The following is a 12,829-nucleotide window of genomic DNA, read 5'->3' as shown; positions in this document are numbered from 1 at the left end:
TGCAGGGGGGTGTGGCCATCAGAGTGTTTGAAACCACTGATTTTGTGATAATTTATTGCACAGCAGACAAAAAAGGAATAAAAAAACACCCCTTGCATGTTTTCCCACCTTGAATGTGATGGCCAGAGCTGTGGAAGCCATCTTGTGACCATGAGGCAACAAGCATTAGAAAGATCCTTATCTTGTGTTCAGGAAGGCAGAGAATTAGAGACAGACAGAAACTGTGTCCCCGGGATGTCCCTGTGATAGACTGTTAGAAGTGGTCCCTGATAAGCCAAGCCTCCCTGCGTCCACATCCCTCAACGGTGGGGTCTACTTCTCCCCCACCTTGAAACCAGACTGGCCTTATGCCTGTCTTTCCACCATACAAGATGACGGAGGTCACACTCTGAGCACAGACATTAACGAGCCCTGTAGCTCTGCTATGCCCTGAGGGGAAGGAGCCGGCTCTCCACAGGAAGAAATGGGCCCTGGGGTGAGGCATCATGAGGAAAGAAAGGGATCCCAGACAGAGGAGTGAGCCTCGCCAGCATCACAAGGAGAGAGAGGCTTGCTGTCCCAGATAGATGCATCCACTGAAACCACCCCTACTAGGACCTCAGATGCATGGATGAAGCCAGGCTGGATCTTCCTGTCCCAGCAGAAATGAACAGTCTCACTGAGCCCTGCCCAAGTTCCTAACCACAGAACCAACCGTCTCCAAAGTTTGGGGGTACTTCTTACATGGCACCAGATAACTGACTGATACAGGCCCTGACCAAGCTGCAGATCACTGCCCCAGCCCCCACCTATATACTTCCTCCAGGCCTGTTCCTGGGATACGGTCATACATCTGCCTCATCAACTGACCTGTCATGTCCAGGCAGAAGGAGACCTTCTCTCCCCTGGCCTCGCAGCTGTACTCCCCGGCGTCCACCTTCCCCGCCTGCTGCACCACCAGCCTCCTGCTGCAGCCCGTGGCCTCCATGCGCACTTTGGAGCTGGCACTCAGCTTCTTCCCGCCCTTGTACCACGTCACCTCCGTCTTGTCCTGGGCCACCTCGCAGCTCAGCATGGCGCTGGTCCCCACCTTGGCCTGCACCTCACTGCGTGCCGGCTGCCCCTTGGCAAACACGGCTGAGGGCTCTAAGGACAGGGAGGGACAGGTGGTCAGAGGTCTTAGTTAGGTGAGGTTCCCCAAGACCTGGAGCCAAGGCACAGACATGCTGTAGACTCCAGGCCACCTTGGGAATCCTTCATGTCAGGTGCTGCCAGTGGGACCCTCCTCAGGCACAGGGTGGGGCTTGTGCCCTGACCCCTCTGAGCATGATGGGTACCCCGGCTGGTGCCTGGGGACAGATGGAGGGAGGCATGGGGGGCAGTGGCCAAGACCCTACTAAGGCAAAGCCAGATCCTGAGAATCCACCAAGATGCACCAATAGGTTCTAGAAAGAGCCAGAGCCTCGTCCATCAAGATCCCAATTTAACCTGCCGAGGTGGCTTCCGGCACCTTTTGGGTCTTGCCAGCCTCACTTTTTCATCCTCGAAAAGAGAAAAAGGGCTGCAAATTTCTTATCTTTTATTCTTCATACCCACACTCCTCTCTCATCTAAACGTTAGTTCTGTGGGCACCTTCTTTCCCCAATTCCGGAAGCAACTGCACCCCCACAAGCATTCTTGGAAAAAAGGAAGGGCCGGGCAGCTTGGCCTCACAAGTGCTTGATGCAGCCGGACCTGCTTCCTACCACCAAGTCCTGGAGGCTGCAGCTCACCACTGACACGCAGCTGGAAGTCCACGGAGTCCTCGCCCACACGGCATGAGTAGGTGCCCTCATCCTGCTTGGTGACCGAGGCTGCCACCAGCCGGTGCCACGTTCCCACGTCCTCCTGCAGGAAGCGCTGGCTGGAGCGGCTGAGCTCCGTGCCATCCTTGTACCAGCGCACACAAACCTGGGCCTCAGAAGTCTCACATTCAAAGTGGGCTGGGCCCCCGGCCATGGCATCCACCAAGCCCCCAGCTGTGTCCTTGTGCAGAAAGGGAGTGAGCCCTGCAAGGGCACATGGGCAGGTCAGGGAGCTGGCAGAGCCCTGGCCACACGTCCACCCACTCAGACAGCAGATGGAGATGCCCAGAGCTCCAGGGCCTCACTGACCAGGGTCCCATTCAGAGGCAGGACTGGCCTGGGATGCTGACCTCCAACCACTCACGCACCACCTGCTCTTAGGAAGACCCTCCCCACCCTCTCACAGGCTGTCCACCTCTCACACCATAGTGTCACTGGAGCCAGTTCCCCAGACTCCCGCTCCCCAAGATCAGCTAAGTCCCCCACCCTCCCACAAGGACAGAGGACAGGGGCTCCCACTGCCCAGACCCCCTAGAGCCTGCCCAGAGCTGGGAACATAACGTGTGGCCGTGACCATGGTGATGGTGGGCAGGCGAGGACGTGGACACACACACATACAGAGGACATCACCTTGCACCAACAGCTGGTAGGCGATGCGGCCCCCACGGCTGACACACTCGTACAGGCCAGCATCGTCTCGCACCACATCCCGCACCAGCAGTGCCCACTGTCCGGCACTCGCCTGGACCTCGTATTTGGGGCCCAGGGGCAGCACGTGGCCGTCCTTCAGCCATGTCACCGCCGCAGCCTGGTCTGAGAGCTCTGCCAAGAGCTGCGCCTCCTCATGCAGCCGGGCCAGCACTTCCCTCACAGCTGCCACTGGACGCTTGGCGGCCAGCCCTGGGGCTGTGTGGGGCCACACAGGTGGACACAGGGGACATAGATAGAGGGGTGGATGGGGGGGGGGCAAAGGGGGAGGGGGCAGAAGGGGAGGGAGCAGAGGGAGAGGGGGCAGAGGGAGAGGGGTGGACAGATGGGGAGGGGACATTGGGGATGGACAAAGGGAGGGGACATTGGGGAGGGGACAGAGGAGGTGGACAGAGGGAGAGGGGGCAGAGGGGAGGGGGCAGAGGGAGGGGGTGGACAGAGGAGGCAGACAGAGGGGACGGACGGGGACAGGGAGGGGGAGGGGACAGTGGAGAGTGGACAGAGGAGATGGACATGGAGGGGGAGGGGACAGAGGAGGTGGACAGAGGAGATGGACAGGGATGGGGAGGGGGCAGAGGAGAGTGGACAGAGGAAGCGGACAGAGAGGATGTATGGGCAAGAGAATGAGATAGTAAAGAGTGGACACAGTGGGGGGTGGGGTATGGGAGAACAGACAGAAAAAAAGAGGAAGAGACAAGATTGCAGAGAGAGAGAGGGGAGCAGACAGATGCAGAAGTGAGGTCCTGCAGCTCCTCCTCCACTCACACTGAGGCTGAGGCCGCCCCCAGCCCTGGGCAAGCTGCCTCACACCCCCCTCCTCTGTCCTGCCCACCGCATCCAGGAGACCACCCAGAGCCCACCTGGCCCTAGGGAAGATGCCTGGGGGGGTCACAGCCACACGCCCCTCCCCTGCCTGCCACATCCAGGAGACCACTTGGGAGCCCACCCTGCCCCTAGGGAAGAGGCCTGGGGGGTCACAGCTGGGGTCCCCCTACCTCGGACCTCCATACGGATGCTGTTCTCAATTCCGTTGGCCACGAACTTGAGCTCAGCGCCATGCAGGCTGGCGGACACGGAGCGGATGGTGAGGGCATGCTGCGTGCCGTCGTGACGGATCACATACACACTGCTGGCCTTTAGGGCCTGGCCATCCAGGAACCACTCTCCAGCAGAGGCCAGAGTGAGGTCCACCGAGAAGGTCACCTCGCCACCCTCCACTGCCTCCACCGCCTTCAGAGGAGTCTTCACAGCCAGCTGGGGGGCTGCAGAGTGAGGGCCTTAGGAAGGGGCCGGCCTCTGCCCTCCTCTGCTCCCCCTCCAGAGCCCAAGTTCCCCCTCCCCCAGGAAGCCCTCAGGGCAGGCTCCAGGAGCCTTCCTCACTTACCCAGGTGGACAGTCCCTGGAAACTCCAGGTAGGGGCTCTGGCCAAAGCTGTTCACAGCTGATACCCGGAACTGGAAGTCCCCCTCCTCAGCCACGCTGGCCACAGTCAGCTCACGTTCAGCCACCAACTCCGCCTCGTGGCACCGGCTCCAGGTATAGGCACCAAGCCGCTTCTTTTCCACCAGATAACCGTCGATGGGGACAGGGCGGTCCCCATGGGGTGGTGGGGACCAGGCAAGGGTGACGGAGCACTCTGTCCTTCCCTTTACCACAGGGGCCTCAGGGGCATGCAGGGGCGGCCTCCTAGGGGCTGGAGAGAGCACAGTCAATATCACTGACTGGCAGTTCCCTCCCAAGGCCCTGGGTCCAAGCTCAGCCCTTCAAGGTGTCACAGAACCCCACCCTGCTGGGGGAGCTACTTTCATGATCTGGGAATGGCCAAGGCACAAGGGGACACTGGGCCCAGGGAGGGCGTGGGCCCGCCACCCCTGTCCCAGCCCTGTGGCCATTTCTTTGGTTGCAGTGGGAAGAGTGCTCCGGCTTCAGGCCACTCAAACTGTGCACGTGGCCTGGGGACCAGGCTTATCCGTTTCTGCAGGTCTTAGGCTAACCAGTGACCAAAGCAGGTGCAGTGACCACTCTGAGGGTGCTCAGACCTGTGTGCAGGGACACATTCCTACCCCAACCAAGGGCTGACCAATGAGTGTGGGTGGGGGGAGTGACCTACCACCCAATCTACAAATGGGATACCAAAGGTCACAGAAAGAGGACATGCCCACACCTGACTTCCCACACCCACCCCATGCCACCCACAACAATCCCTACCTTCTAATTTGGTTCATAGAGTGGGGAGGCCAACAGGACTGCTACCTCACAGTCACCTGGGGTGATCACAGTGAAGAAGGGCGCAAACAAACCAGGGGCCCCAGGAAACTGAAGCTATGACCCATTGGTTCAGTCCCCAAAGCCCTCCGTGCAGCGGGCTGGAGAGCACAGCAGGGCCCCATGGACGAAGGAGGCAAAGGGCACTGTCCATCCAAGGGCACTCCCCAGGCCCTTACCAGACACGAAGAACTGGGTGGACGTCCGGCAGTCACCAGCAGTGAAGGTCACCTCGCCCATGTCCTCCAGGCTGCACTGGGAGATGGTCAGCGTGTGGCACATGCCTTCTGTGGTGATGGCCACGCGGCCCCCGGCCACCATCTCCTCCTGGTTCCTCAGCCAGTGGACAGGGCCCTCGGGCCTGGCCAGCTCCACACAAAACATGGCCGTGTCACCCACGCGGACTGCAGTCTTCCTCGGGAGCTTCCGAATGAGGTTTCCTGTGGTGGTCAGGGTGAGGGGCTGGTCAGACAGGACCCCTGCCCCAGCCTCCCTCCAGCACACCTTCCAGGCCCCTGTCCATCCCCGCAAGACACCCTCCCCGCAAGACACCCTCCCCCCACCCCCCACATGGCCCCACACCCCCTGCATGATGCCCCCAGTGCCCCCGCAAGACACCTGCCCCCCCAGGACCCCTGTCCCCATCCCTCAGGACCCCTGCCCTGCCCCTTCCCATCCCTGCCCACTCCTTGCAAGGCCCCACCCTCCACATGACCCCTCCACCTGCATGGCCCCACCAGCCGCAGGACCCTTGCCCTCCCCCCACGCGACCCCTGACCTTCTGTAGGACCCCTGCCCTCACCCTCACATGACCCCTGCTCCCCCCGTAGGACCCTACCCCCACCACCGCAGGACCCCTGCCCCATCCCGCATGACCCCTGCCCCGCCAGGACCCCTTCCCTGTCCCTTCCGGCCCCTGCACCCCCCCCCCACGGGACCCCTGTCGGCATCCCGCAGGACCCCTGCCCAGCCCCTTCCGATCTCTGCCCACCTCCTGCAAGGAAGGCCTCACCACCCGCATGGCGCTGCCACCCGCAGGACCCCTACCCCCCAACCCCTGCTGCCACCCACAGGACCGCTGCCCTCCCCCGACACGACCCCTGACCCCCCATAGGACCCCTGCCCTCACCCCCACATGACCCCTGCCCCCCCCCGTAGGACCCTACCCCTTTCCCGCCCGACCCCTCCCACCTTGCACCGCGAGCTCTGCCACGGTGCGGCTACCCTCCGTGGTCTCGCAGATGTAGACGGCGTCGTCGTCGGCCGAGACGTTGCGCACCGTGAGCCTGCGCTCAGTGCCCGCCTCCTCGATGCCGTACTTGGCGCTGGCCCACAGACGCGTGTCCTCCTTGTACCACGCAGCCTCCGTGGACGGCAGCTGCACCTCGCACTGGAACGTGGCCGACTCCTTCTCCCGCACCTCCAGGTCCTGAAGTCGCCTCTTGAAGGGCACGGCGGGCTCTGAGGGGAGGAGGCGCGTGAGAGGTGCTGGGGCGGCGGGATGCTTGCAGCGGCGAGGCAGGGAAGAGAGCTCCGAGGAGACAGAGGAGGGGGGAGGGGGCAGAGCGTGGGGATGGGGCAGCGGTGAGCTGCGGGGGAGGGCAGGAAGGGGGGCAGGTTAAGGGGCTCGGAGTGGGAAGCTGGAGCGTGGGGGCGGGGGACCAGGGCAGGGTTGAGGGGGCTACGGGGCAGGGGGGAGTGGAGAGGCAGGCGAGCAGCAGGGAAGCGTGTAGGGAGGTAGGGGGATGGAGGCGGGACAGGGGCGGGCGAGGGCACAGAACCTGAAGAGCCCCCTTCCCTTAAACAGAAGGAGATGTCCTGAAGACAAAAAGGAGAACCGAGGCCCCAGCCAGCAGCCCAGCGCAAAGCTCGGGGGACTCACGCCCACGCAGCAGCCAGGCGGCAGGGCCAGCGCCAGATCACTGCAGTCCCTGAGCACCGGCTGTAGGCCAGGCCCCGCTGCCCTGCGCATTTCCCCCTGTGCAGCCCCCCTCCCCCAAGGAACCGGGCTGTTTCCTCCGCGTGGGCCATGGCCTGGGGCGCGCACTGAAGGTCGGAGCGCCCTGAGATCCTACAGCGGGTCAGAAGTGGAGGTCAGTCTCTGCTCTTAGGAGCCTCGCCAACTTGCCCGCAGGACCTGATCACGTCGCCTGCCAGGGCTTCCCTCCAGAACCCAGAGGGAGCCCCAGACCCCTCCAGGGATCCTCAACGGGAACCTGTGAACTGGCTCAACCCGGCTCGGCCCCAGCCCGAGCCCCAGCCCTTGCCTTTCTCTCGGACTCTGCCTGGGAGACCCCTTTGGCAACCTGTCACTGGGGTGGAGGGCCTGGCTCACCCCGACAGTGTCTCAGGAGGAGGGGGTGCTTAGGACAAAGCGCTTTGTTCACTCATGTGACTCTCACAAAGACAATGGGACAGGCCGAGGGTCATCCGTGTCGCCCTCATTTCCTGGGCCCGAAGAGGCGAGAGCCGCCAACAGCTCTGCCTCAGGATTCCACCACGGATTCCATTCCAGGTGGGGGCGGGACTGGGGAGGCGCCTGCTCCTGCGCTCTGCGGGCAGCGACCTGGGCGGGGACCGTGCACTCCCCGCCCCTCGGGCGAGGCCCTCACCTCGTACGACGACCAGCACGGAGCTGTAGGTTTGGCCCACCAGGTTGGACGCCGTGCAGGTGTAGAGGCCCCGGTCCGACTGCTTGCAGAAGAGGATCTTGAGCACGAAGTTCTCCTGAGCGTCCTCGTACACCAGGTGTCGCCGGCCCTCCACCACCAGCTGGCCATCCTTCTTCCACACCGTCTCTGGCTTAGGCTCGCCCGTCACGTAGCAACTGAGGCGCGCGTGCTTGCCTTCAGTCACCGTACAGGTGCGCGTGCCAGAGCCAGGTGGCGAGGCAGGGATGCCCTCGGCGCGCATCGCCTCCCGACGCCGCTGCAGGTGCGCCAGAAGCCCGGCAGTGGAGGCTCCCGGCGGGGCGGCGTCTGGGTCCGCGTCTACCGTGAGCGCGGCGTCGGCACTGGCGACGCCTAGCGGGTTCTCGGCGCGCACCGTGTATGTGCCCCCGTCGCGCGGCCGCGCGGACTGGATGCGCAGCGCGCTGGCCTCGCCGCTGGCCTCCACGCGCACCCGGGGGGCGTCGGGCGCGCCCAGGCGCCGGCCGTCCTTGGCCCAGCTCACGGCCATGGGCGGCGAGCCGCGCACGCGGCAGCGGAAGGTAGCCTCGGCGCCCTCGCGCACGCGGATGGACGTGGGCCGCAGCAGGAAGTGGGGCGCCTGCTCGGCGTAAGTGGCCTCGGCGTCCACCTGCAGGCCCACGGCCGCGAAGGCCTCGCCGATGGCATTGCGCGCGCGGCACACGTACTGCCCGCTGTCGCCCAGGGCCAGGTCCAGGATGGTGAGGCGGTACAGGTCGCCGTCCTGGGCCAGCCGGAAGCGAGAGCCCGCCTCCACCGGCTGCTGGTCCTTCTCCCAGCTCACCTGCGGCGTAGGGTTGCCCACGATCTGGCAGCTCAGCGTGGCGTCCTTCCCCACCGACACCACGAAGGCCTTGGGCCGGGTCAGGAATCGGGGCGCCCCGCTGAATGAGTGATCCATGGTGGGGGGGGCGGGGGCGGCGGGACGGACCTGAGAGCAGGTTGGGGGAAGGTCATAGTGGGGATGAGCCGCAGGTGCTGTCCGAGTCCTCCGCGGCTTCCCAATCAGTGTCCCTGAAGAACCCAGTCTAACCCAGGGTGGACACCTCCCGGCCTTATCTCCACCCCCGACCTCCACGCGCAGGTAGAACTACCAGAAGGCACAGTGGTGCATAAAATCAGATTTACCCCTTTCTGGGCACCTGGAGTCTAGTGTACCCCTCGACGGGCTTTTCTAACGGGTGAGCATATCTCCTTCCTGTCCCCCCAGCTCTAGCCCTACGCCCCAACTCAGGTCCAGTTGAGAACCTGTCCCAAAACAGCACACCAGCAGCCAGGCTGGCCCTCCTCTCTGTGCACCAGGGTCCTCCCTACCCTGGGGACCATGCTGTAACTCTCCACACAGACCTGCCTGTTCCCCCCTGCCCACTCCAGCTGCTTCCTGGTGACCAGTTCCCGTCCCCCACACACCTCTGCTTCCTGGAGTCTGAAACTCCAGTCTGCTTACATCTCTGCCACTCAACTCTCCACACCTGGACGGGGCCTGGCCCCTGGCGGGAGTGCACCCAAGGTGACCCATCTCCCAGCAGGCTCTCCTCTGAGCCCTTGGCCCTGCGTGTCCCCTTTTGTCCCCCCACTTCCTCCTCCGGGTGACTCATCTTCCAAAGCTGTTGGGCCACACATCCTGCCGGGTGCAGCTCAGCCCTCCTCGCCCCGGGAAGTGCCCACAACAGAGGCCTGTCCCACCTGTAGCTGCCTGCACCTGTCCTGCGATGCCTCCTCCCCTCCCCTGCCAAAAAACCCTGATGAGCAGGAAAGGATTAGAGACCCTGTTGCCAGGTGACTTCCTCCTAACTGGCTGAGCTGCCCACACCCCCTCACTGTGAACAGCCACAGGAGGATCTGGAGGGCACACAGTCAGCAGTGAGCCCAGGGAGGACAGGCAGAGAGTCCCCTGGGAAGGGCCTGGCCAGGTTGACTGTCAGGAGCCCTGTCACTCTACAGACTTTGTGGCTCCACTGGCCAGGCACCCTGTGGGGATGGGGTGGGCACCACCCGAAAGCCTCAGGGGACAGGCCTCTGCCTAAGCCTCCCCTCCCCCTCAGGCCCCAGCTGGCCTTCAGCACAGGTGGGTATGGTGAGCCTGGGCCTTACCCCGCCCCCCCCCCCCCCCCGGCTTCTTTATGTAAGAACAGCAGCCCACTGGCCTCAGGGCTGGCCTCAAGCACCTTTACTCCTTCCCCAATCCACAGCTGGGCTTTTAGCATGGGCTGCCCACTGGGGGACAAGCGGGGTGATGTCCTGTGATTCAGGGCCTAATCCCCCTTAATCCCCCTCTAGGAGGTGAGACCGCTCCAGCCTGCTGACTCACTGTGTGGTCAGCACCTCTGGCGCCTGCCCCCCATGGCCTGGCCATGTTCTGGAGCTGGGAGGACCTGGGCGGGTGGCCACCCGAGCCCCGCCCCTGGGGACGCCCTCTTGGGCCCTGATGTCCCTCTGGGGAAGGCTTACTCAGATCTCCCCTGAGATCTAAGCTCCCAGGGCCCCCCTCCTGAATCACAGTCGGTGGGTCCCCCAAAGCAGGACACTGAATCCTCCCCCCAACACACCAGGTGCAGCTATGGGAGATAGGTCCTCTGAGCTCATGAGTGGGCATGGGCAGGGGCCACCCCACAGCTAGTGGCCTCTGGGGGGCAGGGACAGTGACAGGGACAGGAGAGGGAGCTCCCATCACCACACGTGCTTAGGGGGAGCCAGCCCAGGACCTTGGCAGGTGCACTGGCTGACCCCTGGCCTGGCAGGGGTGGGCAGAGACCTCCAAGATCCTCTGAGGCCCCCAGGGACAGTGCTGATGCCTGTCTCCTCATTTAACAGCCTGTATTTCCCACCTCAATGCAGCAGACACCATGAAGCCAGGGTTGGGGGCTCCCACAGATACAGCTGCCTCCGAGTCTACCCTGCCAGGCAGGCATCCCCACTGGTCAGTAGAACCCTAGCTCCAGAAATGCTTGCCCGAAGACTCCAGAGCCACCCACCGTCCTTCAGGCCAAGTCGGGAACACCCTCTGGGGGCCCCCAGAACTCCCACTGGGCACATACATGCAGCAGTGTGCTCAGAGACAGGAGACTCAGAAGGGGACACAGCCCCAGCCTCCCAGGAAAAGCCCCTTCCTTCCTCAGATGCCCACCTGGGAAGGCAGCTCCTTGTAGACCCCACTCAGACTCCTGACGCCTTGGAGGACCTAGCTTGGCACTGGCAGGAGCCTCCCTCCACATGGAGACCATGACTCCCCCACCCCCACCTGGGGTCATTTCTCTAGAGCCCAGGAGTCCCTGGGGCTGACCTGAGCCCTGCCCACACCCTCCATCCTGGCTCTTCTAGAACTTGGCCAATCTCAGGTCCTCTTCCAGGGGCCCCTGGGCCATTTCTCAGATGCACCAAGGGTGGGAAGTGACTTGCAGCCTGACTGCAGAGTCTGGTCCCTTCCTGAGAATCCCTGCTGCCCCCGCCCCCACCCTTCCAGAAAAGACTTCCAAGGGCAGCTCCTGGAGTCTGTGCCTCCCCCTAGACCCCTGGGCTGGCGGCTTCCCGAAATCCTGGGGAAATTCTTTCCTGGAGTCAGGTGTCAGTGCCCCTTTGGCTGTCCCCTCTGCTGAGCCAACAGGCCTAAAATAGCCCCAGCTGTCAGCGGACATCCATCTCAGCAGAGCTGGGGGCAGGGCCGGCCAGACCTCCAGGCCTGCTTCACAGCAGGGAGCCCCCAGCGAAGGAGGAGGTGGATGCACCCCATGGCCCCCTGACCTCACACCCCAGCTGCTCCTTCCCCAAATGAGGGCTCAGGTCACTGCAGGGACTGGATTCCAGGGCTCCAACCCTCAGAGGAGTGGCACAGCCTGGCTAGACCAGCCCCCTCCCAGGGCCAACTGTACCCCACAGCCCTGACCTTCAACAGAGCAGTCCTGGAGGAGAGGGGCTAGGCCCAGGATGGCCCCCACCCCTGTCTATCCTGCCTCCTCACCTGTCTCTACGGGAGGCTGGGAGCAGCACCCAGGCGGGGGGCTCAGACGGCAGGGCAGGGGCTGCTGGGCCTCACCTCCCTCCACGGGCCCAGGACCGACACGGCTCCCACCCAGCAGCCCACTCTCTGGCCGGTCCTCAGACTGGACAGGGACGAAAGGACAGGCGGACGCTGTCAGCTGGAGAAGCCTGGGCCCGCCCCCACCACCAGCCAGCCCAACCCAGCCCAACTCCAAAATAGCCCGGGTGTCACTGCCCCGGATTTGGTTTCACCCCCAGCCCCACGGAAGCAAAGGGCACAGACTCTGCATGGCCAGGTGTTTGGTGGGGGACAGCAGGGATGTGGGTAGGGCAGGGACCCCATCTTGTGGGGAACCCTGTTCAGACTAATATCCCGGAGTGCAGGGAAGGAGGGAGCCTGGGGACCCAGAACCACCCAGAGGAGAGAGGGGGACATGAGACCCCCCAGAGGATATCCAAGATCACCTTGAAGGGACCTGGGACCCCTCCCCCAGAAAGGGATCCAGAACCAGTCAGAGGGGACCCAGAGCCAGCCAGAGGGGATCCAAGACTGCCCAGAGGGGACTAGAACCAGCCAGAGGGGAGGGAGGGACCAGAAACCACACAGAGGGCACCCAGGACTGCCCAGAGGGGACAGGGGTCCCAGGACCATGCCAAGTGCACTGGCCGTCTGAAGGTCCTGCAGACTCTGGGTATAGGTGGGCAGCCAGAAGCTACACACAGGCCTAGGGCAGGTGCTTCTGGCAGCACCTGGCCTAGCTGTTGTGTCCATGGCGCCTTTAAATGGGAACCCCTGAGAACCCAGCTAGGGGCCTTTGCTGGCCATGGACAAGGGAGGGCCCCAGGCCCCAGGGTGGGCCGGCAGGACAATGTGTGTGCTGCAAATGACCCAGGAAGACTGTTCCCAACTCCATGGCTATCGCCTTGATGCAGAGACAAGTAGGGACAAAAGGCCAGCCCTGCCTGGGTGAAAGGTGGCCTTTGTCTGGTGGGGCTTAACCAGGACCCAGAGGGGCCACCTGCTGGGAAGTGGTTGATCCCCGCCTCCAGCAGCCCAGGTCTGAGAAACCCCCTTCAGGAACCCCAGATGAGGGTAGGGACCAGGGGAAGACACGCAGGCATGCCCCTTGCACCTGCTTGATCTGAGGACTTTTCCTGCAGGTGTGTCCACCAGTCGACCCTCACCACGGCCAGCTGTAAGGGCCAGGGGTCCAGAGCACCCAGGGAGGTGGGAAGGAGGGTAGGGAGGAAGCAGACCCACCATAGCCAGCAAGATGGGAGTTCTATGCACACTCAGCTTCACCCCTGCCCTCAGCCAGCACCCCTGTGTCTGCTGGGGAAACCGAGGATCTGAGCACAGACCAG

At 63.5% G+C, this 12,829-nt stretch overlaps 1 protein-coding gene across 35 annotated transcripts in view; it reads right to left on the bottom strand.

Annotated features, from left to right (window-relative positions):
- Positions 1-11,617, bottom strand: part of OBSCN (obscurin, cytoskeletal calmodulin and titin-interacting RhoGEF) — a 164,997-nt gene extending 153,380 nt beyond the window's left edge. For 30 of the 35 annotated variants that reach the window (XM_081790259.1, XM_081790324.1, XM_081790356.1 and 27 more), the window contains exons 1-9: positions 11,445-11,616; positions 7,409-8,417; positions 5,988-6,257; positions 4,976-5,236; positions 3,916-4,224; positions 3,527-3,793; positions 2,454-2,729; positions 1,752-2,027; positions 850-1,125 (exon numbers count right to left, since the gene is read on the bottom strand). In XM_081790259.1, coding sequence (XP_081646385.1) covers positions 850-1,125; positions 1,752-2,027; positions 2,454-2,729; positions 3,527-3,793; positions 3,916-4,224; positions 4,976-5,236; positions 5,988-6,257; positions 7,409-8,387 — 2,914 coding nt within the window. In that variant the 5' untranslated portion in view covers positions 8,388-8,417; positions 11,445-11,616. Of the gene's footprint in view, positions 1-849; positions 1,126-1,751; positions 2,028-2,453; positions 2,730-3,526; positions 3,794-3,915; positions 4,225-4,975; positions 5,237-5,987; positions 6,258-7,408; positions 8,418-11,444 lie in introns of all 35 variants that reach the window. The other 5 variants (XM_078452398.2, XM_081790323.1, XM_081790320.1 and 2 more) reach the window with 3 other exon arrangements.
- Between the last annotated feature and the right edge of the window lie 1,212 nt (positions 11,618-12,829).

Source organism: Panthera onca, chromosome A1 (assembly GCF_046562875.1).
Source record: "Panthera onca isolate mPanOnc1 chromosome A1, mPanOnc1 haplotype 2, whole genome shotgun sequence".
Taxonomy (NCBI): domain Eukaryota; kingdom Metazoa; phylum Chordata; class Mammalia; order Carnivora; family Felidae; genus Panthera; species Panthera onca.
The sequence above is the reverse complement of the archived record's forward strand: the minus strand, read 5'-3'. Positions and strand labels throughout refer to the sequence as shown.